Raw genomic sequence first — 27,816 nt, 5'->3', positions numbered from 1 at the left:
TCTATCTGATCATCTCTCTCGCCTCCGTGTCTTTACTGTGTTTGATGACGTTCTTCATCTTATTAGTGAAATGTGCTCGAAGCAGTAGAGGCAGCTCGAGCTGCTGTATCAGACGCAGCGATTCTGAATATAAGAACCCCAACAGAAACCTGCAGATCCAGCTGAACACTGACGGGCCCATTAAGTATGTGGAGGTGCTGGGAGGAGACATGATGTCTCAGAGTCAATCCTTCGGCTCCTATCTCTCTCCAATGTCTGAATTCAGTGACTTTACCCTCGTTAAGCCCAGCAGCACCACAGACTTCACAGATACGCTAAACGTGCTGGATGCGTCCTTACCTGACAGCACGTGGAGGTTCGAGAGCCAGCAGGTGAGAATTGCTACAGATTGGTACAACTAAAAAAAATAATAATTTTAAATTGACACTCCAATAATAAACAGATGTCCACTGACCAACAGCTACGGATATTTCCCCCGCCTAAAATTACGAGTTAATTGAGTTAAAGTTCTTGTAATTTAACTGTAGCTACAAATGTCTAACTGATGGACTTTTGACATGCGTGATTGTCAGTTATTTCATATGGAATGCATTATTATTTTATTTTTAGACTCATTTGCATTCCTTGCTCCATTCGTATGTTTGCCATGTTTGTTTTGTTTGTTTAAAACTACCTAAACACGCAATCAAAGTAAAGCAAACGCTAATTAAGAAAATATTTTTCACGCCAGGTGAATGTTTTAACCATAGAAAGACAGCGGGTCTTTTTATGGTTACAACGTTCACCTGGCGTGAAAAACATTTTCTTAATTAGCGTTTTTGCAATAAATAAGGATTTGGTATGCTAAAACAAATGTTAAATAACTTAGCCAAATCTAAATTTTAAGGTTAGCTAAATTAAGTGTACATTGTATACAAACAATCTTGTTTGCATTTGAAGACGTCTTTTTTCCTTTTGTCTTGGGTGGAAATGATAAAGAAAGCTATATTTGGTGACTTGTTATTGACTTATATATTTACACACATAGGATAAGTACCGTTTATATGCAGAACTGGTGGCATATCTAATATTCTTGAGGCAGCCTTTGAGTTAAGGATGCGTGTCAATGATTCCACTGCCTGCTAGCTAACTTCCCTGTTGGCTAGCTAACAATGTTTAGTCATAACATTTTTGAAAAGCTTAACTATGACGTTGGATTAGTAGGCAAATATGCTAACTTACATTTGAAGACGACCTTACTGTTTTTTTTCTCTCTGTTGCCTTGAGTGACATGTTTTCTGTTGCATTTTGTCATTGCTTTATCTATTTTAGAACATAATATTGCCTTAATATAACATAATTTTGTGTGGCATACTGTCTATTGCAGCTTATCTAGTTGAAAGAGTCTTTGTATGTAGGATGCATGTTGGATAAAATAATCAAGATGGTGTTTTGATATTTTAAAAGCTTTACATCTGGATATTATGATTATCCGGTTTAATGGTTTGTTTTGGCCTTCACTAACATTTAATTTACAAAAGCATTTTTGTTGTAGGTTAATGTGTTGAGCAAAGGTTGTGACTTATTCTGTGCTATTTTACAGTTATTTCCATTTATCAAAAAACATCCTTTTGCTCAGAGGTAGTACCTTTGCCAGAAATGTTTTGAAGTAATACATTTAAATGTTTGTTTATTTTCTTTTTCTTCACTTTTTTCACACGTTGATTTATTATTATTGGCAGAAATCATTTAAACATTGGACAATTACATACAGTATTAAACAATACAGGCAATCCCAGGGTTCTTTGAGAAATTTAAAAAAGACTACTTATGGTTCCATAATCCATAAAGAACCATTTTTTGTAAAGTATGTGTGTAAAGATTATTTTAAAGATTTAAAGATTTTGGTGTAAATGTTCTGTACTAATTAAAAGGTTATTTTTCCCCCCAGTTTCTTTTACAAAAATGGTTCTTCAATGGCATTGTTTAAAGAACCCTTTGTAACAGTTTTTTTTTTCAAGAGTGTATATGGTGTGTTGATATATAATAACTCTCTAAACTCTTTGTATGGAGACAACTGGGCTGTTCACTGCTGCTGTTGTTATACCAAGTATGGCCCTTTAAGACTCTGATAAAGCTTGCAATCCACTGGAGCGCTCTCCACCAATAGGGTGCTGAAGCACACAAAGAGATCCACTCTCTCAGCCAAGCCTCAGTGTAGTACAGCGTTAGTCAAAGCTTAGACCAGCAGGACTGCGTTCACAATGAGGAGCCGCTTTAAACACTGCTTTGGGGGATTTTAAACATGGATTAGGACGAATTCGTTGTTGTTGTTGTTTTTTGTTTTTGCAATGCTTTCGGAGGTTACATATTTACCAACATCATTTTTGCGGAAATGGGAGCGCTGATATGGAAAACGCGTTTTTCATGGCTAGCGCTGTGGCTCTTCTGCCTCTCTTGGAATACAATAGAGGCGCAGATTCGCTACTCCATTCCCGAGGAGTTGAAAACAGGATCTGTGGTTGGTAATATAGCAAAGGATCTGCAGCTGAAACCGTCTGATATTTCTGATCGTAAATTGCAGATAGCAGCGGAGACTGGTAAGCAGTATTTTGGCGTTGATTTGGGGAAGGGCGAGTTAGTTGTTACTGAAAGAATCGACAGGGAAGAGATATGTGGACCAATCGGCAGGTGTACGTTGACTTTAGAAGCTATAATAGAAAACCCGTTACAGATGTATCGTGTCGAAATTGACGTGCAAGATGTAAATGACAACTCGCCGTTTTTTCTCAATAATCAGATTGTTGTTAATGTGGAGGAGGCTAAAATACCTGGGGCAAGATTTCGTTTGGAGTCAGCTAAAGATCCAGACATAGCATCCAATTCTTTAGAATCATATGCACTGAGTAAAAATGAACATTTTAAATTAAGTGTGAAAAGCAAAGACGGGGCTAAAATTCCAGAACTAATTTTGGAAAAGGCTTTAGATAGGGAAAAGCAAGCAACCCATAGCCTAATGCTCACAGCAATGGATGGTGGGTCCCCTGCGCGGTCTGGGAGCACCATGATAATAATCCGCGTGCAAGATAGCAATGATAATTCTCCTGTTTTTGAAAAGCCCTCATATAAAGTCAATTTACCAGAAAACACCCCAAAGGGTACAGTCGTTTTGACAGTTAAAGCCATAGACTCTGACGAAGGAGCAAACAGTGAATTGTCTTATTCTTTTGAGCCAGACACGCCACTAAACATCCACAATCTATTCTCTATTGATCCAGATAAAGGTAGTATTACGACTGAAGATTTCCTAGATTTTGAGACCGTCAGCTCGTTTAAATTTGAGGTTATCGCTTCAGACAAAGGGGCGTCACCGTTAGAGGGGCTCTGTAGTGTTGAAATCGAAATACTGGATGTAAATGATAATGCACCAGAGATTATTTTGAAATCTCTTCCTAAACCGGTTAGAGAGGACGCTTCTCCTGGCACCGTGGTAGCTTTAATAGGAGCCAAGGACAGCGATTCAGGAGACAATGGAAAGGTCAATTTGAATATACAGTCCGGTTTACCTTTTTCTTTGAAACCATCTATTTCTAATTACTATGCTTTAGTGACCGACTCATATTTAGATCACGAAACATTTCCTGAATATACGGTTGAAATCATTGCGCAAGATTCAGGAACGCCCCCACTTCAGTCTAAAAGTCAAATAACTGTAAACGTTGTGGATGTAAATGACAACCCCCCTGTCTTCCAACAATCATGGTATGCAGTTTATGTAAAAGAAAACGTTGGTGCTGGCAATGTATTGTTTACAGTGTCAGCCTCTGATCCAGATCAAGGAGAAAATGCCAAAATGTCATATTCCATTTTAGAGTCTAACATTAAGGGTATTTCAGCCTCCTCTTATTTTTATATAAACTCTGAGAACGGTAGCATCTTCAGCATGCACTCTTTTGACTACGAGAAAATGAAAGTGTTCCAGATCCAAGTTCAGGCGAAAGATCACGGTTCTCCGTCTCTGAGCAGCAACGCCACAGTTCATGTTTTTATTCTGGATCAGAACGACAACGCCCCCTTTGTCATTTACCCCTCTGCAGTCATGGGCTCTGTCTCCCATCAGAGGATGCCCCGCTCCGCTAAAGCTGGACACCTCGTTACTAAGGTCACAGCAGTGGACGCTGACTCGGGCCATAACGCCTGGATTTCCTATCGGCTCGTGGAGGCCACGGACGCGTCTCTGTTCAGTGTCAATTTACACACAGGAGAGGTGAGGACTAAGCGCTCGCTTTCAGAGCAGGATGACTCCTCTCAGAGACTGCTGATAGAGATAAAGGACAACGGAGAACCAGTGCAGTCCACCACAGTCACCGTGGATGTGCTGATAGAGGACGGCTTTCATGAGCCCATCTCAGACTATCGTAAGAAAACCACAGAACTCAATAAGAAAAGTGGCAAAATCACGCTCTATCTGATCATCTCTCTCGCCTCCGTGTCTTTACTGTGTTTGATGACGTTCTTCATCTTATTAGTGAAATGTGCTCGAGGCAGTAGAGGCAGCTCGAGCTGCTGTATCAGACGCGGCGATTCTGAATATAAGAACCCCAACAGAAACCTGCAGATCCAGCTGAACACTGACGGACCCATTAAGTATGTGGAGGTGCTGGGAGGAGACATGATGTCTCAGAGTCAGTCCTTCGGCTCTTATCTCTCTCCAATGTCCGAATTCAGTGACTTCACTCTCGTGAAGCCCAGCAGCACCACAGACTTCACAGACACGCTGAACGTGCTTGATGCGTCTTTACCTGACAGCACGTGGAAGTTTGAGAGCCAGCAGGTGAGAAACGATGCAAAACAAATGCTTGATAGTTGTTTAGATACAAAAGTCATAATTTTGGTGGATCGTTAGAGTTGACATATTTGTTTGTGTGTGTGTGTGTGTGTGTGTGTGTGTGGTGTATGACGAGAGAGAGAGAGACGAATTGGTTCTTTTGGTTCTTGGTGTCTGCTTCAGAACCACGAACATAAACAGTTCCCATTTTTGTGTGGATTCATTTGTTGCCACTGTATCCTGAGGTATTTTATGCTCTGTTGATTCTACTCATTTTTTCATGTTTCTCAAGCATTTTTGTTTTATGTTTATTGAGTTGTGAGTGAATATATTCAAGAGTTAGAACACCGACTGCTTCTCTTTGCAAGCAGTCAGCAGCACTGAGACAATGCTATCCCTTTAAATGTGCCATGCCACCCATTGGACGAAAGGGGACCAAGCTTGATCCAATGGTGTGCAAGACTGTACAAAGAGATCTACTCCCTCCCCCTGCTAAAGCAGCAGCACAATGGGAAGGCTGTAAGAAAGGGACCGTGTTCTTACTGATGGATAAAATGCTCACCAAAAAGCGAGCACGTCGGTTGGATTGGTGGTGTGTTCATACATTGCAGAGGGAAGCTTCATGTTCTTGTTTTTGTGGATGTACAGAGGACGTTTATTGAGCTCATCAGGGAAATGAGACACAAAAGAAGGCAAGACTGGAAGCGGGCAGCGTTTTGGCTGCTTGGATTCGCTCTTTTGTGGAATACCGTTGGAGCTCAGATTCGCTATACGATAGCAGAGGAAGTAAAAGAAGGATCTGTCGTAGGAAATATTGCCAAGGATCTTGGGTTTGACGTCTCACACGTTGCAAACCGTAAGTTCCGAATAGCGTCTGAGTCTAGTAGACAGTATTTCGGCGTGGATTCAGAAAAGGGCGAGCTGATTGTCAACGGTAGGTTAGACAGAGAGACGCTGTGTGGACAGAGCGTAAATTGTCTCCTACCGTTACAGATAATTATAGAAGAACCGTTACAGCTACATCGTGTGGAGATTGAAATACAGGACATTAATGACAATGCTCCCAATTTCCACACCAAAGATGGTTTGTTGAAAATAGCTGAATCCGCAGCTCTAGGGTCTCGTTTTCCTCTGGAAAGTGCAGAGGATCCAGACTCTGGTAAAAATAGCTTGAAGTCTTATTCTTTAAACAGTAATGAGCATTTTCGTTTAAATGTGAAAACGCTTGACGGTGGTCGAAAGGTACCAGAGCTTATACTGGATAAACCTCTGGACAGAGAGAAGCAGCTCGTTCACAAGCTCATATTAACAGCCTTAGACGGGGGAGATCCAGTCAGATCTGGAACTACTTTATTAAAGATCATTGTCGAGGACAGTAACGATAATGAACCACAGTTTGAACTGCAAACATATAAAGCATCTGTAGAGGAGAGCGCCGGTATTGGATCAAACGTGGTGACCATAAAAGCTACAGATTTAGATGAAGGCATTAATGGAGAGATACAGTATTTTTTCGGTGTACACACGCCTGATCACATCAAGAAGGTTTTTAATGTGAACCCTGAGAGTGGCGAAATTACAGTAATTGGAAAATTAGACCACGAAGGGACTATTTTATACACATTTGATGTCTGTGCTAAAGACAAAGGGCATCCAAAACTAGAGGGTCATTCCTCAGTTCAAATCCTTGTAACTGATGAAAATGACAACCCTCCTGAGATCATACTTACATCTTTACCCAACCCCGTGCCAGAGAATTCATCAGTTGGTACCGTTGTGGCTTTAATTAACGTTATGGATTTAGATTCTGGAGAAAACGGCAAAGTAAGTCTAAAAATCCCTGCTGGATTTCCGTTCAAACTGAAAGCTTCATTTGATAATCATTATTCTTTGGTCACAGATTCTATCTTAGACCGTGAATTAAATTCAGAGTATAATATTGAAATTGTTGCCACGGATTCAGGCTCACCACCGTTAAAAACCGAAAAGACCATACACGTCAAAGTTCTCGATGTAAATGACAACGCTCCTGTTTTCTCGAAGCCCTCATACAACGTTTATATAACGGAGAACAACGTGGCAGGTGCTTCTCTGTTTTCCGTTGCTGCTCTTGATATTGATGTTAATAACAACGCCGTTCTCACCTACTCAGTTGTAGACTCTAAAGTGAATGATGTACCTGCGTCCTCTTACTTTTATATAAACTCTGAGAATGGCACAATTTACAGTATGAGCTCGTTTGACTATGAAAAAATAAAAAAGCTGAAGCTGATCGTGCAAGCTAAAGATCACGGTTTTCCGTCTCTGAGCAGCAACGCCACAGTTCATGTTTTTATCCTGGACCAGAACGACAACGCCCCCTCTGTCATTTACCCCTCTGCAGTCATGGGCTCTGTCTCCCATCAGAGGATGCCCCGCTCCGCTAAAACTGGACACCTTGTTACTAAGGTCACAGCAGTGGACGCTGACTCGGGCCATAACGCCTGGATTTCCTATCGGCTCGTGGAGGCCACGGACGCGTCTCTGTTCAGCGTCAATTTACACACAGGAGAGGTGAGGACTAAGCGCTCGCTTTCAGAGCAGGACGACTCCTCTCAGAGACTGCTGATAGAGATAAAGGACAATGGAGAACCAGTGCAGTCCACCACAGTCACCGTGGATGTGCTGATAGAGGACGGCTTTCATGAGCCCGTCTCAGACTATCGTAAGAAAACCACAGAACTCAATAAGAAAAGTGGCAAAATCACGCTCTATCTGATCATCTCTCTCGCCTCCGTGTCTTTACTGTGTTTGATGACGTTCTTCATCTTATTAGTAAAATGTGCTCGAGGCAGTAGAGGCAGCTCGAGCTGCTGTATCAGACGCGGCGATTCTGAATATAAGAACCCCAACAGAAACCTGCAGATCCAGCTGAACACTGATGGGCCCATTAAGTATGTGGAGGTGCTGGGAGGAGACATGATGTCTCAGAGTCAGTCCTTCGGCTCCTATCTCTCTCCAATGTCCGAATTCAGTGACTTTACCCTCGTGAAGCCCAGCAGCACCACAAACTTCACAGACTCGCTAAACGTGCTTGATGCGTCCTTACCTGACAGCACGTGGACGTTTGAGAGTCAGCAGGTGAGGGAGACAATATGGTAAAACGTTTTTTGAATCATACTGGTTGAAAGTAGGCGTGTGGGGACGGCGATGCATTATGTGTGTGATTGTTAGGTGTCATGATTTAGTGTGTATGGATTGCTTTTTCGGTATTGCTTTGAATAATGGAGGGGAGAGTGAGCATGAGGAAGAGGATTGCAGTTATGCTCAATACCACAGTCGTAGCTGTCTATTTGGAAGGTGCTGAAACTTAGATATCAGCACCTGTATTTAGAACAGCGACCTGATTCTGTGTCAGGGCAAAAAAATAACGTTTGTTGGTGTAATGTGTGAGCGTGTGTGTGTGTTAATAATCCAAAGCTGTATATATGTAAATACATTTACATATAGCTTTACATAATATGTATATAAAATATAAAGGTATATATTTGTTGTTATGAGATATATATTTTGCTGCTGATTGAACAAATCCATGCGCTGGATGGGGTCATCCAGGAAAAAGATGGAACCAAGCTTTATTCTTAAAAATAACTCAAACGATCTCAACTACTTTCTACTTTTTAGTATTTTTGTTTTCTTGCATCTGTTCTCCTGTTTCACACAAAACACTCATGTTGTTGATATAAATGTTTTAAAATATTTGAATAAATTTTAGAATATTTTAAATTAACAAAAAATTACGTTTCAATCTTTAAACATAAACATAACCGCAGGATTTAAGGCCAAAGTTACCAGTTTTACCAATATATCTTTCACCTTTCTTTATATTATTATTATTATTATTATTATTGGCTACTGGAATCAGTAGAAAATAAAGGATTTGATATCAGAGGATACGTTCATCCATTGCAGTCATGTAAGATAAACACACTGTGTGAATGCACGTTTTTAAGCCTTTTTTCTGTGGGCAATATGGGCATGACATTCTATTTTTACATGGTTGAAAGGAGTACCTAAAACAGCTAATTTCGAATCTAAATATCACTACCAGTGAATAAATGCAGTGTTTTTATACTCTTATTCTTAATTAACATTTCTTTACACTCTTTAAAATAAAAATATAATGTTGGGTAAAGCTGTAGAGGAATCTTTTTGGTTCCCTAAAGAACATTGCTAGTGAAATAGATTTATGAGTGTAACAAACCCTTTTTTCAAGTGAAGGTTCTTCAAACCTTTAAAAGGTCTCTTTGTACTCATACAGCTTGTTTTTAAGCTAGCTTCTTAATAGAATCAAAAGTGGTTCTTCTTCTGTGGCATCACTCAAAGAACCCTTTTTTGCACCTATGTTTATTAGAGTTTATGTGATGTTTTACAGTAGGGATTTTTCTTTCTTTACATAAAAACTGGGTGAATTTTACATTGAATAGCCTGCCTGTTCTGCTGTGAAGCGACAGTTACAAACGAAGGTTTGAGTGTAATACGCCTTTAAGTGGCACAGTGTCTCCAATTGGAGGAGACCCAGCTGAGCTCCCCGCCAATGGCGTGGAAGACTGTACAAAGGGATCTACTCCCTCCCTCTGCCACAGCAGCAGTGCAATGATGAGCGATGTAGAGAAAGAGGACGCTCCCTTTGTGTTGGTTTTAATGCTGGACGGGTCGAATTCAGTGGATTTATGGTCTTAAAATGAGGAATATCACGTTTACGTTTGGATGGAGGAGACGTACATACTCATGGGAGTAGCAGGAATATTGAGGAGATGAAACACAAAAGAAACGGAGGGTGGAAACAGGCAGCGTTCTGTCTGCTTGGGTTCTCTCTTTTGTGGAATATTACTGGTGCCCAGATTCGCTATACCATACCAGAGGAGCTAAAGGAAGGCTTTGTGGTTGGAAATCTCGCTAAAGACCTTGGTTTAGACGTCTCAGATATCGCCTCCCGTAAGTTGCGATTGGCTTCTGAGTCTAATAGACTATATTTCCGCGTCGACTCAGAAAAGGGCGAACTGGTCGTGAATGGTAAAATCGACAGGGAAGGAATTTGCCCTGAAAGTTCAAACTGTGTCTTGCCACTGCAGGTTGTCATTGAGGATCCTTTACAGCTGCACCGTGTTGAGATAGAGATAAAGGATGTAAACGACAACTCACCAAATTTCCACACAAAAGATGCCACGTTAAAAGTAGCAGAGTCTATTGCACCTGGAGCTCGATTTCTGTTGGAAAGTGCTGAAGATTTAGATGTTGGAAGCAATAGTGTAAACTCTTATTCGCTAAGTAGAAACGAGTTTTTCCGTCTAAACGTGAAAACTCAAAAAGATGGAAGGAAAGTGCCCGAGCTAATCGTGGACAAACCCCTTGATAGAGAAAAACAGTCTGTACACAAACTCATATTAACAGCTTTGGATGGTGGGAATCCGGTGAGATCTGGCACTGCGTTGTTGCAGATATTTGTACAAGATGCTAACGACAACGAACCAAAATTTGAGCTCGCTGCTTACAAAGCACAGATGCCTGAAAGTGCTGCCGTTGGTTCCAGTGTTCTGGCTATTAAAGCCACCGATTTAGACGAAGGTTTAAACGGTGAGATTCTGTATCTTTTTGGTGCACACACTACCGATCTCGTGAAACGAGCTTTTAAAGTTGACCCCAATACTGGAGACATTACAGTAATTGGAGACTTAGATTATGAAACCACGAAGTCATATACATTTGATGTTTGTGCAAAAGATAAAGGGAATCCAGAACTGGAAGGTCATTCCTCGGTTCAAATAGCCATTGTTGATGAGAACGACAACGCTCCTGAAATAATTCTCACGTCGTTGCCCAATCCTGTGCCTGAAAACGCCACAGTTGGAACTGTAGTAGCATTAATTAATGTCAGAGATTTGGACTCTGGTGAAAACGGAAAGGTGCAGCTAAATATCTCTCCTAAATTTCCTTTCAAACTGAAACCATCGTTTGATAACCATTACTCCCTAGTAACTGACTCAGCTTTAGACCGTGAAGATAAATCTGAGTATAATGTGGAAATAGTTGCACAAGATTCTGGTGTGCCATTTTTGAAAACGACTACATTTATCCATGTTAAAGTTCTCGATGTCAATGATAATCGACCAGCATTCTCTCAGCCTTCTTATAGTGTATATGTAAAAGAGAACAATGCAGCTGGAGTCTCGCTTTTTTCTGTAACAGCAGTTGACACAGACAAAGACAAGAACGCCATGATCACCTATTCGATCGTAGACTTAAATCTAAATCACGTTCCAACGTCTTCATATTTTTACATTAACTCTGAGAATGGCACCATTTACAGTATGAGCTCCTTCGACTATGAAAAGCTGAAAATGCTAAACGTTGTTGTACAAGCTAAAGATCACGGTTCTCCGTCTCTGAGTAGCAACACCACAGTTCATGTTTTTATTCTGGACCAGAACGACAACGCCCCCTCTGTCATTTACCCCTCTGCAGTCATGGGCTCTGTCTCCCATCAGAGGATGCCCCGCTCCGCTAAAGCTGGACACCTCGTTACTAAGGTCACAGCAGTGGACGCTGACTCGGGCCATAACGCCTGGATTTCCTATCGGCTCGTGGAGGCCACGGACGCGTCTCTGTTCAGCGTCAATTTACACACAGGAGAGGTGAGGACTAAGCGCTCGCTTTCAGAGCAGGATGACTCCTCTCAGAGACTGCTGATAGAGATAAAGGACAATGGAGAACCAGTGCAGTCCACCACAGTCACCGTGGATGTGCTGATAGAGGACGGCTTTCATGAGCCCATCTCAGACTATCGTAAGAAAACCACAGAACTCAATAAGAAAAGTGGCAAAATCACGCTCTATCTGATCATCTCTCTCGCCTCCGTGTCTTTACTGTGTTTGATGACGTTCTTCATCTTATTAGTGAAATGTGCTAGAAGCAGTAGAGGCAGCTCGAGCTGCTGTATCAGACGCAGCGATTCTGAATATAAGAACCCCAACAGAAACCTGCAGATCCAGCTGAACACTGACGGGCCCATTAAGTATGTGGAGGTGCTGGGAGGAGACATGATGTCTCAGAGTCAGTCCTTCGGCTCTTATCTCTCTCCAATGTCCGAATTCAGTGACTTCACCCTTGTGAAGCCCAGCAGCACCACAGACTTCACAGACACGCTAAACGTGCTTGATGCGTCGTTACCTGACAGCACGTGGAAGTTTGAGAGTCAGCAGGTGAGAGAGAATAGTGCATTAACGTAGTATGGTAAAAAAAAATGTTGTGCTACAGTTCTTTGCTCCTTCTGTGACCTGTAGCTGTCCAGTGCGGCGGTGCTGAAATGAGGTGCTACCCACACTAGTGTGTCAGAGAGCGACCTGAATTTGTTGTGTCAAGTTTCTGCTTCGATTTTTCCAGACTCTCTGATGAGTATGTGTATATCCTGTGCTGATCATATGATATATTGACAATGTAATGAGATGCCTTTGAAGAATACAGTTCTAAACAAAATCATCAACATTTCAGAATAATTTTCTTCACACAATGTTTAGCTAGATTACATCAATCATTGTTTTTCTTGTTGTCATCATTATTATTATTATTATTATTATTATTATTATTAAAATTAGTAGCAGTAGTAATAGTAGTAGTAGTAGTAGTAGTAGTATTACTCTTACATTAGCCTTTGGATAAATTCATTTTTTAAAATAAATAATTATTATAATTATTATTATTATTATTATTATTATTATTATTATTATTATAATGGTAAACTATTTCAAATGCAAATCAATATGCAAAAGAATGCATAAAGAAATTTAAAATTGCAGTTTCTTTTTCCCTAAGTCAGAGGTCCTGGTGTTGGAGCTTGTGCCTTTAAGAGACAACTCTATTGCCATTGGCTGTTGTAGCTCCTCTCTGAGCTCCAATAATATACAGGATTGTACAAAGAGATCCACTCCCTCCCCCAGCGCAAAGAATCCTACAATGCACAGAGCCAGCCGAGGCGGTGATGCTCTTCTCTCGGCGATAAAAATGGATTATAGTAATAAATGTTGTGAACAACATCGACAAGAATCACTGCCTTTTTGTGGGATTTTATATTTTTTGTCTGCCTGCTGAACCGTGTGGATTATTTAACAAAATGAAAAAGAGGACGGGGTTTGAACGCTGGAAATGCCGATTATTCTGCTGGTTTCTCTTTCTTCTTTTGTGGGATAACGCAGAAGGGCAGACACGCTATTCAGTTCCAGAGGAACTGAACGTGGGGTCTGTTGTTGGAAATATTGCGAAAGATCTAGGCTTGAAAATAGCTGAGCTTTATGATCGTAAATTGCGAATAGCATCTGAAACAGGTAAGCAGTATTTCAGTGTAGATTTAGGGAAGGGCGAGATGGTTGTTAATGAAAGAATAGATAGAGAAAGTCTTTGTGGACAGAATGCGAACTGTTTGTTGCCAGTTCAAGTTATCATTGAGGATCCTCTCCAGCTCTACAGAATAGAGGTTGAAATACAGGACATAAATGATAATTTCCCTCATTTCCAGTCAACTAGCCGCGCGTTAAAAATCGCGGAGTCGACGGTTCCTGGGATGCGTTTCCCTTTGGAAAGCGCGGAGGACCCAGATGTAGGGAGCAATTCCTTAAAATCGTACACGCTGAGCAAAGATGAGTGCTTCAGTCTAAAGGTTAAGGATATCGGCGATGGTCGTAAAATACCAGAACTGGTTTTGGAGAAGCCTCTTGACCGCGAGAAGAAAGCAGTTCACCAACTACTACTGACTGCACTGGATGGTGGAAACCCGGTCAGATCAGGCACCTCTCAGATAAACGTCACTGTACTTGATATTAATGATAATAATCCAGTATTTGACAAAACATTATACAAAGTAAACATTTTAGAGAACTCTATTAAAGGTACTACCGTTTTAAAAGTCGATGCAACAGATTTAGACGAAGGTTCTAATGGTGAGATACAGTACTCATTTGGGGAGCACACGGCTGAAGCTGTACGTTCATTATTTTCCATTGACCCTAACACTGGAGAAATTGTTTTAAACGGGGAGTTGGATTTTGAGACCACTTCCACTTTTAATATTGAGGTCAGTGCTAAAGACAAGGGCTCTCCTGAAATGGAGGGTCACTGTACCGTTCAGATAGACGTTTTAGACGTAAATGATAATGCTCCACAAATTGTTCTCACTTCCAAACCGAACCTAGTGCGAGAGGACGCGCCCAGTGGTACCGTGGTGGCTTTAATAAGCGCACGAGACATTGACTCTGGTGCTAATGGAAAGGTAACTCTTCAGACCCAATCTGGTGTGCCTTTCGTACTGAAACCAACGTTTTCCAATGATTATTCCTTAGTGACAAACGGAGGTTTAGACAGGGAAATATTCCCAGAGTATAAAGTAGAAATCATTGCTTTTGATTCAGGTTCTCCATCTCTGAGCATCAAAAAAACGATCCTAGTTCAAATATTCGACGTTAACGATAATCCACCACTTTTTACTGATAGGTCGTATAAAGTGTATGTAAAGGAAAATAACAACCCCGGCTCTATCATTGGATCAGTGTCTGCTGTAGACCTTGATGTTGGAGAAAATGCCAAAATATCATATTCTATACTAGATTTCAAAGCTCAGGATATTCCACTGTCGTCCTATGTCTATATAAACTCTGAGAACGGTAGTATCTTCAGCATGCACTCTTTCGACTACGAGAAAATGAAAGTGTTCCAGATCAAAGTTCAGGCGAAAGATCACGGTTCTCCGTCTCTGAGCAGCAACGCCACAGTTCATGTTTTTATTCTGGACCAGAACGACAACGCCCCCTCTGTCATTTACCCCTCTGCAGTCATGGGCTCTGTCTCCCATCAGAGGATGCCCCGCTCCGCTAAAGCTGGACATCTCGTTACTAAGGTCACAGCAGTGGACGCTGACTCGGGCCATAACGCCTGGATTTCCTATCGGCTCGTGGAGGCCACGGACGCGTCTCTGTTCAGTGTCAATTTACACACAGGAGAGGTGAGGACTAAGCGCTCGCTTTCAGAGCAGGATGACTCCTCTCAGAGACTGCTGATAGAGATAAAGGACAACGGAGAACCAGTGCAGTCCACCACAGTCACCGTGGATGTTCTGATAGAGGACGGCTTTCATGAGCCCATCTCAGACTATCGTAAGAAAACCACAGAACTCAATAAGAAAAGTGGCAAAATCACGCTCTATCTGATCATCTCTCTCGCCTCCGTGTCTTTACTGTGTTTGATGACGTTCTTCATCTTATTAGTAAAATGTGCTCGAGGCAGTAGAGGCAGCTCGAGCTGCTGTATCAGACGCAGCGATTCTGAATATAAGAACCCCAACAGAAACCTGCAGATCCAGCTGAACACTGACGGACCCATTAAGTATGTGGAGGTGCTGGGAGGAGACATGATGTCTCAGAGTCAGTCCTTCGGCTCTTATCTCTCTCCAATGTCCGAATTCAGTGACTTCACCCTCGTGAAGCCCAGCAGCACCACAGACTTCACAGACACACTGAACGTGCTCGATGCGTCGTTACCTGACAGCACGTGGAAGTTTGAGAGTCAGCAGGTGAGCAGAAAATCTAGAAATCGAAAAGTATTTTACTTGACTGCGCTCTCGTGTGTGAATGCGTGTGACGGGGTGGGGGTTTGGGGCTGACAGCTGTTTCTCTGGTGCACCCATAAAACTTCTCTCTTTGTCTCTCTTTAGGGGACAACTTTCGTCCAATAGCAAGGCGCTGCCTTTGTGGTGCAGCAAACCCCCACCTGCTAGCAGCTCTCGAGAACTCGAGAAGCACTTAGACAAAGAGAAACTCAGCCACAGTGATGTGTAGCCGTGTAGCACAGTGCAAATACTATTCATGATGTTGGAATATAGAAGTAGGTTGCTGTATATTCTTCGTATATGCTATGCTTTGGACGATGGCATCTAAAAACGTTGTGGATTTATTGTGTCGAACGATCATCTCGTTGGAAATGGATTCCAAAGTGATGCACAGAAGGACATCTGCTCGAGTTTGGATTTGGATTGCTATCCATTGCTTTTACTTTCAAGCCCAAGCTTTAGAACTTCTCTATTCCGTTGCTGAAGAATCCAAACCAGGGACCACCGTCGGTCATCTGTCTAAGGACTTGGGTGTGGAAGTTCAGAGCATAGTTCTTAGGCAGCTGAGCATCGTTTCGGAGTCTAATGCTAAGTATTTTGACATAGACGTCACAAATGGAGCTTTAGTCATTAAGCAATCGATAGACAGGGAAAGCATTTGCGGGGCGAGTTCATCGTGTCACATTCGGAGTCAGATTTTACTCCAAAACCCTCTAGAAATGCATCGTGTCACGGTCGAAATTGTGGACGTGAACGACAATGCACCAATTTTCCAAACTAACAGCACATCTTTGGAAGTTTCCGAGGCTGCTTCGCCAGGAATGACGTTCCGTTTGGAAAACGCGTTCGACCAGGACGTGGGTGTCAACTCCCTCCGCACTTACGTCCTTAGCTCTAATGACTGCTTCATTTTGAAGGTGGAAACAAAAAGCGATGGAACTAAGCTTCCTATTTTGGTTTTAAACAAACCTCTGGACAGAGAAAAGCAGAGTGTATTTCCCTTGGTTCTTACTGCAGTTGATGGTGGCAAACCAGAACGATCTGGCACTACTCTCATTTCTATGAACGTTCTTGACGTCAATGACAACGCCCCTGAGTTTGATAAGCCCATAAGAAGAGTAACTTTGTTAGAAAACTCTCATGTAGGAACATTAGTGACATCAGTGAATGCTTCTGATGCTGACCATGGTCTGAATGGAGAGGTATTCTACTCCTTTGATAAATACACACCTAGCTATGTTCTTAAGCTTTTTAGTGTAGATCTTGTCACTGGAGATGTCCATGTGATTGGTCCAGTGGATCATGAACAAGCACACGTGTATGATATCACAGTTCAGGCCCGAGACAGAGGAAGCCCTGCAATGGAGGGTTCCTGCAACATTAAGGTAGAAATCATTGATGTTAATGACAACACTCCAGTAATTAACATCAATTCTTTGATGCAAGAACTAAGTGAGGATGTAAACCCAGGTACTGTCGTCGCCATCCTTAGTATCAGAGATGATGATGTGGGGAAGAATGGGGAAGTGAGTGTGCAGATTTCATTGGGGTTGCCTTTTAAGATCAGCTACTCATATGAGGATCACTACACCCTAATGACTGATGGCCTGCTGGACAGGGAGACCGTAACTGAATACGCCATCAATGTGATGGCCACAGACTCCGGCACCCCACCTCGTTCCTCACAGGAATCTTTTGTGATTCGCCTTTCAGATGTTAATGACAATTCGCCAGTCTTTTCACAGCCCTCCTACTCAGTGGACATAGCTGAGAACAATGCTCCAAATACTCCTCTTCTGCTCGTGTCTGCATTTGACCCAGACATGGGCGAAAACTCCACTTTGTCTTTCTCCATAGTGGACAGCGATGTCCATGGATACCCTGTGTCCTCATATGTCTACATAAACTCTGAAAAGGGGCAAATTCATACCCTGCGAGCACTTGATTATGAGCAGATAAATGTTATCCAGATCGTGGTGCAGGTCCGTGACCAAGGAGCTCCAGCTCGTAGTGCCAATGCAACGGTTCATGTGTTTATCATAGATCAGAATGATCACTCACCCAGGCTCCTATACCCTGCACCTCCCCCTGAGGGCACATTACAGTTTCTTGTGCCCAGCAATGCTGGCACTGGTCACATTGTCAACCGAATAGCATGTATGGATGAAGATAGCGGTCACAACGCCTGGCTATTTTACAGTTTGGCTGGACCGGATGCAGCACTGTTCCACATTGGTGCCCACACTGGAGAGTTGCGGACAACCAGAAAGTTAGCCCAAGAGGAACATAAGAGTGTGTTTAGTCTCATAGTACTAGTGCAAGACAATGGCAAACCTCCTCTCTCAACCAACATGGCTGTTAACATCACTGTGGCTGAAAAAGCAACAGATGCTTCCTCTGAGCGCAGGAGCTCACCCTCCAGAAGGACTAACTCCTCAGACTTAAAACTTTACCTCATAGTCTCCTTATCCTGCATTATAGCTGTGTCTCTCCTGACTATCACAGCAGTAGCGGTGCGATGGCTTGGGCAGCATGGTCACTTGGCCTGCTTAATGCACAGATTGGGCTTTAAGCGTGCACTGCACCAGCGCCAACACAGGGATTTTCACCTGCAGCTGAACACTGATGGCCCGATAAGATACCTGGAGGTGGTGGGGGGCTCTCAGGAATCTTATAAGCACACATTCTCACCTTGCTTCTCCACCATCTCCAGCAGAAGTGACTTTGTATTTGTTAAGACACCAAATGGTGCCTTGAGCACAAGCCTCTCCAGAAGACTATTCGGTAGCTCATTAATGAAGGTGAGGGTTCTATACATGCCTTCACAGAAAACTATCTAAGCACAGAAGAATGTTTTGGAAACTGCAAAGAATGTGATCAGGAAACAAGTAAAAGTGTTCTTCTTGTTAATAGTTGCAAAAGATCCAAGTGAACAGGTTTGTTGTGGTCTTTATGACTCACACTGGCACTCTGACGGTAGAAGTGCATTCTGTTTATTCACTCAGATGAAAACATGTCATGCCTAGATTATCGCCAGATCAAGAGCAAGACCAAAACAGAAAAAAAAGCATAATCTATGTAGTGCAAGCGGATGCATTTAGTTTCCCATGCTTGAATGCATAGCTGTTGCCAACTTTGAGGAAGCATGCTTTTAAAGGTTGTGTTGGCAGACGGTTCGGCAGTAGGTTAAGTTCAGGCTAGGCTGGCTGAACTGCATGTGCGGGTGGGAATGCTGCCAGTGGTTGGAGGGCTGGCCTGGGAACTGTAATCCTGTCTGGGGTTTAAAGGATCAGTACAGTAGGACATTAGAACCACACACGTGCTCCCCTTTGACCGAGGCTCAGTCCAGCACAGTGTGAAGGTTGTGGGAGTTTGAGAAGAAGCAGCAGATGTGGGCCAGGACTTATGATATGATGAATATTAAAAAAGATTAGGAATTCAGAATAGACCAGGGATTCTCTGTGTGTACAGTATTGAAGAATCCTGCTGAAGGCTTTACAGTACATAGGCTACTGTGAATACACTTTTACAAATAAGGAAGCTTCAAATGGTTGTTTAAGCGTTGCCATGACAGTAGCACTTTAATGGTTCTTTAAAACCTCCTTTGTAGACATGGTTCTTTATTAAACCAAAAGTGATTTTTTACCATTATTGTTAGTGTGAAATACATTGGATTTACTTGACTCAAATTAGTGTATCATTTCAATATGAATATAATTTATCAATACAAAGTTTACTTACTTTTGACATTTTGTATGCTGCTATAGGGCATCTTATTCATGTGGAAATTATAAGTAAATTTTTTTGTATTTACAGTAGAATGTTCAAAGGAAATTTTCAGAATCCAGTATTCTTCCCATTTTCACAGGTCTTCTCATTTTCATTATGTGTGGCACTAAGTAAGTTCTATGTTGTTGAAGGTCAACCAGTGTGCATTTCTGTTGTGTAAATGCATTCAAGCACTGTAGATACATAATGGCTCTTTCAATTATTCACACACTGTATTCCACTACCTACTGGATTTCTGGTTCCAAATCACACTCAGCTACCCACCTTCCTTGCTGTATTCCTCAAGAGTCCAGTCAATCTGTTTCCCCTGCTGTGCTCTACCTGTTCTGGGGTCACTTTGCAGATCAGCAGCTGCATTGTGACATCACTATTATTGTTTCCATTATGGCCACAAGATCAGTCTTTCCGATACTGGGCGCCATCCTTTTTCAACCTCAGATTGTTACCTGACCACAGCTTTTATCTTTTTCCCACAGCAAAAACCACCTAACAATGACTGGCGCCTACCCCCAAACCAGAGACCCGGACCAAGTGGGTAAGTAAATCATCTTACATTAGCATGCACACTAACCTTTTAGAGATCACTGGGATTATGTTCCCCTCATTCTCAGTTGCTTTTATTTAATATGAGTGATTGAAAGGTGATATCACAACACTGTTTTCTGCCAGACTAATCTTGGAAAGAGCAAATGCACTCTTAAAAATAAGGGTGCATGCCAGTAATAGAAATGTGTGAGTGTGAAGAACCTTTAAATCAAATAAAGGTTCTTTAGACCTTTAAGAAGTTCTTCCGACCACACATTTCTTTTGCAGAAGAATTTTTTTCTATGGTACCAAAGATGGAACCAAAGTACCGTTTGAAGCACCTTTATTTCTGGGAGTGTAGATGATGTCAATATGCTGTGATTAGCAAGTTTACTTGCTGGTCAGGAACAATGAAGGCCAAAACTGGTAAAAAAAAACGACAAATTAACTCATAATGTAGAATTTCAATGATAGATGTAGTATTTAGGCTAATCTTTGTAATCCAAAAAGAGTTTATCTATCTCATAAACAATATCCCTTAGTTTTATTACATCAACAAGATGTCAAGCCCATTCTGATTGGCCTGTGGGTCAGTGAGTGACAGCCCCATGCTCCTATCCCTGTGTTCCAGCCAGCACAGGTTCCACACCCTGCAGCAGAGATGGACTCCATACGAGAAGTCCAGGTAGAGTGGTGTAAGAAGACGAGAGTAGTGTGTTTTGCAGCTTGGCTTCATGTGGGGAGCCTTGCTTGTAGTGGGGATTTCTTTCTGTCAAGGTCTTCTAGAGCTACTCAGTGTGTCTTCCAGCTCCACTACACACTGTCCAATCGTCCTCTCAATGTTGGTCTATGTCTACTGAAGTCGCAAACGGTTTCATTACCACAGACCTTTGGCTTTTGGACCTGTGTACATTGCTGAAGACTATGTGTTGCATCTTGCTCTGTAGGTTACCGTTGCACTGTGTGTAGCCTTGCCTAGTAAAGTGCCATTTATTTGTTTCTTTGAAATGGGTTTGAGTTGGCTTTCGTAGGACTGATTGTGTTAGTCTGTCTTCATAGAGTAGAGAATGTTTCTGTTGTCCTGTTCTTGATTTCAGTTTTCTGTGTTGATATGTTTGTGTGGGTAACGGTGAAGAAGTGAATACACTTAATCAGGTTAATTCGAACACTCTCCTTCGCTGTGTATTAAGAAATAATTATAATAGGTTCTGGAATTTCTCTTTTCAGAGTTTGTCTGTGTTCGACCAAAATGCACAAAATAGACTTAACAAACTGCAATAACATATGTACACCAATCAGCCAGATCATTAAAACCACCTGCTTAATATCCCACTGGTGCATCAAAACAGGCCTGACCTTTCAAGGCATGGACTTCACAAGACCTATGAAGGCATCCAGTGGTGTCTTGCACCAAAACAGCAGATTCTTTAACTCCTAAGATATGAGTTTTGGCCTCCATGCGTTGCATTAATGAGTGTTTAGCATTCATGCGTCTGTTGCCGGTTCTCTGGTTGTCCTTCCTTGGACCACTTTTGGTAGGCACTGACCACCGCATACCAGGAACATTACAAAAGACCTGCCTGATGCTGTTGACTGTACCGTTCAACAGCATCAGGACTGATGCTGACTGTTCACTTGCTGCCTAATATATCCCTCCTCTTGACATGTGCCATTGGAACCAGATAATCAGTGTTATTCACTTTGCCAGTGGTCTTAATGTTATGACTGATTGGTGTAGCTATGCAATTAAGTGGAAGACTATGAGAGTGAATGTGTTATTGTGAACATTTGGTCACAGGCATGAGCTGAGAGCTTATACCACCACACTTTGAGAGTTCTAATGTGTTTTTATGACAGTTTTTAAAGCAAAAACATAAAGCATAGAAGCCTAGATTGTTGTTTAATACATTTAAATAAAAATGTTATATTTTATTATTGTTGTTATTAAACAATTGACAAATCAACCAGGTTCATATTATGTAAAAATGGCAAAAAATAAAAAATGGCAAGTGAGAGCTTAGGGGCAACTAGACATCATTGCTTTAATATATGAACTAATTAGGGTAGCTTTTAAACTGTCTATTGGTGTTACTTACCAACCAGTCACCAGTGGTTATATACATATATATATATATACATATAAATATATAAGATAGAATGCTGTCAGCCTATCCGGATAGATGGTTGTACATAACTGCCGAACAATGATTATGAAGTTAAAATAAAGCTATATAGCCGTTCAGCTCCAATGTTTACTTGCACTATTGTTGCTGGGCTAAACCAGACTAGCCTAACCCCACACTAAATACAGAACAAAGGCCATACACCCTATCAGCAAGAACAGAAAATCAATATGCGTGTTTCTCTCTTTATGTGTGTGTGTGTGTGCTGACCTGTTTGCCTGTCTGATGATATCCTGGCCACCTCTGCTCAGTTCCACTGCAGCCTCCATTTTCTGCTGTGTGCTGCTGCTGATTCTCATTCAAAATGGCTGTCTCAGCTCATAAGCCTGGTGTGTTTTATGCTGACAGATTTGGCGACAGGCATCCACATGTTTGTATGTGTGTGTGTGTGTGCGGCAGTGCGTGGTGGTGTATGAGTCACTAACTGCATCTTTGTGTGTCATGCAGAGCTGGAGCTCGTCCTGAGGAGGCCGGTGCAGGTGCAGTAGGCGGGACAGGACCATGGCCCAACCCCCCTACCGAAGCCGAACAGCTCCAGGCTCTGATGGCTGCAGCGAATGGTGAGTCTCTCTCCTCCTCTCAGTCCATCAAATCCCTCCATCTCTGATCCCTTCCATCATCCCTTGCCAAGAGGTTATTCATATTCTGAAAGCAGAGAGGCTCAGCTCCTTTCATGCATCCTTACTGTCACGTAATGTGTCAATTATGTCAGGTCGGGCTCTTAAAATACACTATGTCCAAATGTTTGTGGACACCACTTCTAATAAAAGCATTCATCTACTTGAAGTTGCACCCGTTACTGACATATGTGCAAATGCACACACACACACACACACAGCTTGTCTAGTCGCTGTAGAGAAGTACTGCCAATAGAATAGGACTCTCTGGAGCAGATAAATATAAACCCATGGCTATAAAGCCCCCCAGCATTGAGCTGTTAAGCAGTGGAAGAACTGTGTTCTCTGGAATGATGGTGGTGGAGCTCCATTCAGTCCATTTAAGATGAGTTAGGGTTTGGATCATCCAACAGCTGACCTCACTCATGCTTTTGTTGCTAAATGCAAAAAAATTCTCACACCAAAATCAAAATCTGTTGCTCTACCTGGACAGTAGAGACAGTTACTGCAGGTGCATTGCTTTTGCCTTTGTCTGTATAGTGTAGTGTATAGAATTCAAGCCTATTCTCCAGTAAACTGGGTGCACATTTTAGCAATTTACCTGCGGTTCCAGAGCTTAGATTGTGGTCCCGGTGTTCCATCCAGTGTTTCTATTGAGCTAGAACTCTTGAACTGAAATGGACAGAACTCTTGAACTGAAATGGACAGGATATCAAAAGGCATAATTCTTACATGTTGTTGTTAAGGCAAGGGGGACACCTTATCAGAGAACCTTTCAGAGTTAAAAATGCTGATCTGGTGTGAGGTAATGTCTTTTACTGAATTTTGAATCCAAATATAAGTGGCAATTCAAGGGGTCCAAGCATTTTCAGAATAAATAAAACAGCACCCCTAATTCAAAGATCTCTGTTTGTTATTCTGGACATATTTAACATTTCTTCATTCTCCACTATTTGAGGTTATTGATGTTGGAGCGAGCAACGAGCATGAACTGTTGGTCCCAAACTTTGAAATGGTGATATCTGGCCTTTCTATTCAATAACTAGCATAGATCCTGTACAAACCCCTCTCTTTCTGCAATGAATGACATCACACCTCAAGGTCAAACTCTCTAGGCAAGACTGCCTCTCAGTGCTTACTCTATAAACAGAACTGAGAAGATGAAACAAAAGAGGGGGAAAGAGAAAGACAGGCGGAAAGAGAGAGAGAGAGAGAGAAATGCTTCCAGTGAGCACAATGCAGCACAGCAGTCATTGACTCTTAATGGACTAATGGAGTGGTGAAGGACAGAGGACGCTTTCTTCCTCAGTAGCACAGCTGCAGTGTGCCTGCGAATGCAGCATTGGGTTATCACTGTGTGTGACGACTGTTTCCCGTTCTGACGCTCCGCGCTGCGGGGAATTAGTTCTTAGGACCAGCTATTCACTGATACATCCATAAAAGCTGCATTATGAATTAGTTCTATTCACCATTTATTTTATATTGAAAAATTGACACAAAATCCACCACCCTCGTAAACAAAGCATTGAAGATTCGCTCTGGCCAAGAAATGCAACAAAGGCAGGCTTTGTCACTAAGCCACAAGCACCTGCTTAAGTCTCACATGCATTTTGCAAGAACTGCAAGCGATATTTAGGTGCTCTTTGGTCCTTGTAAATGTGTGGCAGCATCCAAGCAGTGTTCGTCCATGCATGTGTGTGTGTGTGTGTGTGTGTGTGTATGTGTGTTACAGCATATATTATGTATGGGGGAGGGAAAGGCAAGAGCAGGTCACCAAAAGAGCTGCAGTGCTGAGCTGTAATCACTGTTTAGCTCCATTACTGCCCAACAAAAAGATGTCAATATTGTCTCTTAAATAAAAGCACTTTGCATTTTTTATGTATTAATATTAATTTATAATGTGACATTTAATCACATAGTTTCAATCCTATAAAATAGTGTCATGATTCTGTAATCAGCAACATACCCATGTTAGGTATGCTAAAAGTCTTTCAGTTCTTTGCAGAAGGCCTTTTGTTCTGGGACGTTGTGCAAGCAATACTGCACAGTAGAATAGTGCACCATCATCTTGACCCAGCTAAACTTTCATGCAGGCTCTTGGCCGTCATATAGGGGGTTTGTTTTGTCTGTCTTGCCAGCATGGGAGCAGGCAAGCACACCACACTACAGCAATAAGAGTCAAGACAAGACAAATGTTGGATTCTCCTACCTGTGTAACCCTCTCATGCTCTAGATAGATAGAGTGTCAGCCAAATGCCATTAATTCAGAGGGTTATTGTTTATCACTGGGCACAATAGAGGCAATATTTGCAATACCCATTCAATCCTGTTATAGAGAAAGCAATCTTACAGGTACGAAATGGCATGTGACCTCAGAGGTCAACTACATTAATTGCAGATATCCTACATTAAATTATTATAACTTCTCCTTTTTTTTCCTTCTCTTTTCATCCCCATCCCTCCCTCTTCCTCCCCCCATGCCTTTCACTCTCCTCTCAGAAGTGAGTGAAGCTACAGCGACTTTGGGTCCCCGTTACAATGCTCAGTATGTCCCCGACTATCGCCAGAACGTCTACATCCCAGGCAGCACCGCTACACTGACGGCTAACCCCCAGCAGCAGATGCCCCAGCAGGCTCTTCCTCCACCTCAGGCCCTGCCTCCAGCAGAGGCACCGAAGGCCGCCCCGACTCCGGCCAGCAAGAAGAAGGCCACCAAGAAGGACAAGAAGTAAGGAAGAGTGAGGCATCAGCGTAGCTGTGGAGAATTAGCATAGCTATGGGGATCTTGGCTTTTCTTCTCCGCACGTGTTAGCTTTTCCCTCGCTAGAATGTTGACTCCCCTTAAACTCTAGGCTTATTGTTCATTTATATCCACTATCCAGGCTGACGGGGTAACTACTATCAAAGCTACAGTGTAAGGACATGCAGTGTAAGGACATGAGAATTTCCCCACTGCGGGACTAATAAAGGATTATCTTATCTTAGTCACAAGAGTGAGGAATGGAAGTTGTAGAGTTTAAGGGGTTTATAATCATCTCTTTACGTTTTAGATTATTTCAGTTTTGTATTGCTTTGTCCATGATGCAATTCCTTTGATCATTGTTGATATTCTTTGGTGTACTCCAACTTCAAGAGGGACTAAGTAGGATGAGACGTGTTTAGACCCCAAAAGCAAAGTCTGTCATGTAAGATAGATGAAAAAATACTGATTCTTTGTCATGTTAAGGCTTTTTTGTGTTCTTTTTAATGCGAAGTAGATCCTTCTTGTAGCGACAAGAATGAAAAATGTCAATGTTAGATTTCTCAAATGGATGTGCCATAGCCCCGCCCGCCCCACCCCTGAAGCCCTTTTTTTTTGCATGATCCACTTTGACATCAGTAAGGGTATTGAAAATGAACTATGCAGTGAGGCAAAGATGCTAAAGCAAAAGGTGCAAAATTAAAAGTAAATTGTAAACATGTTTAGAATAAGAGAACTCTTAGAGTTCTTAGTAATCCACTAGCTACTGAAAAGTTGGACTGAGAAGAAGAAGATCTGATGGTGTTCTAAAGTGAACATCCAAGTTGACACCCATATAAACACCCATCAATGTTATTACTGCTATAGCCATAAAAATATCAATCCTGTGGACTTGCATTAGATAAAGTTTGCCGTGTTTTCTAAACCTTGGATAAGGTGGCAGTTGCCCAGACTGTTGGTCTGTGGGTTATGCCATATTGGTTGAGTGTTACTGAACAGGGGCTTGTGCACCCAGAGTGTTGTAAAAGTGCTTAAGCAGAAGATGACTGGGTTGGTAGGTCCTCCCCTTGGGCCTTGTGTTTGGGCTTGAGGAAGACGTTAGGAAAGTATTGGTAAACGTAAGCACTGTAAGCAGGTTCGATGCTCCAAGGTGGTCCTCAAGCGAATGAAGGCACTTTCTGCAAAGAACGTTCCAACTGGGAAGAACATCAGGTCAGAAAACTGGCCCTAAACTCTCTGTAGGCCTCTCCATCCTTGGCCAGCCCCAAGTGAGGAGTTCATTACTCCCCAAAATTCTGCACAACCCTAACCTAAACACACCAACCCTTCATCACAGTGTAAATAAGATACAGTATGTAACCTGTCTGTATAAACTAGAGCCACAAAGTTCAGGCCAACACAGGAATGTTTCAGTATTTTTTAGAAAAAGAAAAGAAAAAAAAATACATACAAAAATAAAACTGATCAAGTGTAGTGCTATAGATACAAAAGCTTCAAGCTCACTGACTAACTCAACTTGTACATACAACCTGCAGTCTCTGCAAGACACGCAGCGTAGTAGTTTAGGGCTTGTGAAAATTTGTGCATATTTTTGTGTTTTTCCTTCTATTTCACTTTTTTTCTTCAATCATCAACTTCAAAAGCAAAAAAAAACAAAAAGAACAAAAAAAAAACATACCTCTGGTTCTTAGCGTGCTCTACCCCCACCCCCAACCCACCACCCATCTCTCTATAGTCCTCTGTGTTTGTAATTACAGTCAGCTGTTAATGCTACCGGAATGCCATCCCTGTCTGTTTAACTATGAACCTATATATATAAATATATCTATCTAAATGTCTGTCTGCTGCTTGAATACCTTTCTGTATTCGACCGTGATAACCTTCCTTTAAAGCTTAGCGCTTCATGTTCCGCTTTTGTTTTATAACGCAGATATTTATATGGCTGTTTATTTGTTTATGTTCTTGTTTACTAATGGAACACTTACATTTCAAATAAAAGTTTGTCAGAACTCACAAATATGTCTGCTGTGTGATCTCTAAAAGCCTTTAATTGTGTTGATTAAAAGGGCTTTTAACCATACAAAGCAAGATCACCACTTAATGCTGTTACATTAATGCATTGACATGAACCCTTTCACAAGTCCTGGCCACCTGTTATGATTGACTTAGAGGTAGGTCCTTTTAGCACAAGCACAGCTGCAGTTCTGTAACCTTCTGTAACTTCTGCACCATTTAAGACATGAAATTCCTGCATTTGTGGGATGCTCTGTATGTTGTGGAAGAACTTTTCCGTAATTAAATTTGATAGTTGCATCACATTCGAAGGTGAATGTTCAGATTCCAAAGGTGGTGCCAGACTTGCGAAAGGGTCAAGGGAGAATTACAGCTATTGCTCAAATGTTAAAGAAAGTTATTCAGAGAAATTCACTGTAGAGAAATAAATGTTACATGGACAAACACGAGAATCGGAGCCATTTGGACAAGGGCCAGCCTACGATGGCTAGACGACTGGGTCAGCACAG

The 27,816-nt window shown here is 41.9% G+C and overlaps 1 protein-coding gene across 50 annotated transcripts in view; it reads left to right on the top strand.

The window, feature by feature from the left end:
* LOC140537170 (protocadherin gamma-C5-like) overlaps window positions 1-27,311 on the top strand; it is a 226,653-nt gene extending 199,342 nt beyond the window's left edge. For 29 of the 50 annotated variants that reach the window (XM_072659458.1, XM_072659457.1, XM_072659483.1 and 26 more), the window contains exons 2-5: window positions 19,706-19,764; window positions 20,386-20,439; window positions 22,385-22,497; window positions 25,054-27,311. In XM_072659458.1, coding sequence (XP_072515559.1) covers window positions 19,706-19,764; window positions 20,386-20,439; window positions 22,385-22,497; window positions 25,054-25,286 — 459 coding nt within the window. In that variant the 3' untranslated portion in view covers window positions 25,287-27,311. Of the gene's footprint in view, window positions 1-2,195; window positions 4,814-5,134; window positions 7,928-9,420; window positions 12,049-12,711; window positions 15,405-19,705; window positions 19,765-20,385; window positions 20,440-22,384; window positions 22,498-25,053 lie in introns of those variants that run through there. The other 21 variants (XM_072659473.1, XM_072659471.1, XM_072659470.1 and 18 more) reach the window with 7 other exon arrangements.
* The last annotated feature ends 505 nt before the right edge of the window (window positions 27,312-27,816 follow it).

This window comes from Salminus brasiliensis, chromosome 16, assembly GCF_030463535.1.
Source record: "Salminus brasiliensis chromosome 16, fSalBra1.hap2, whole genome shotgun sequence".
Taxonomy (NCBI): Eukaryota; Metazoa; Chordata; class Actinopteri; order Characiformes; family Bryconidae; genus Salminus; species Salminus brasiliensis.
The sequence above is the reverse complement of the archived record's forward strand: the minus strand, read 5'-3'. Positions and strand labels throughout refer to the sequence as shown.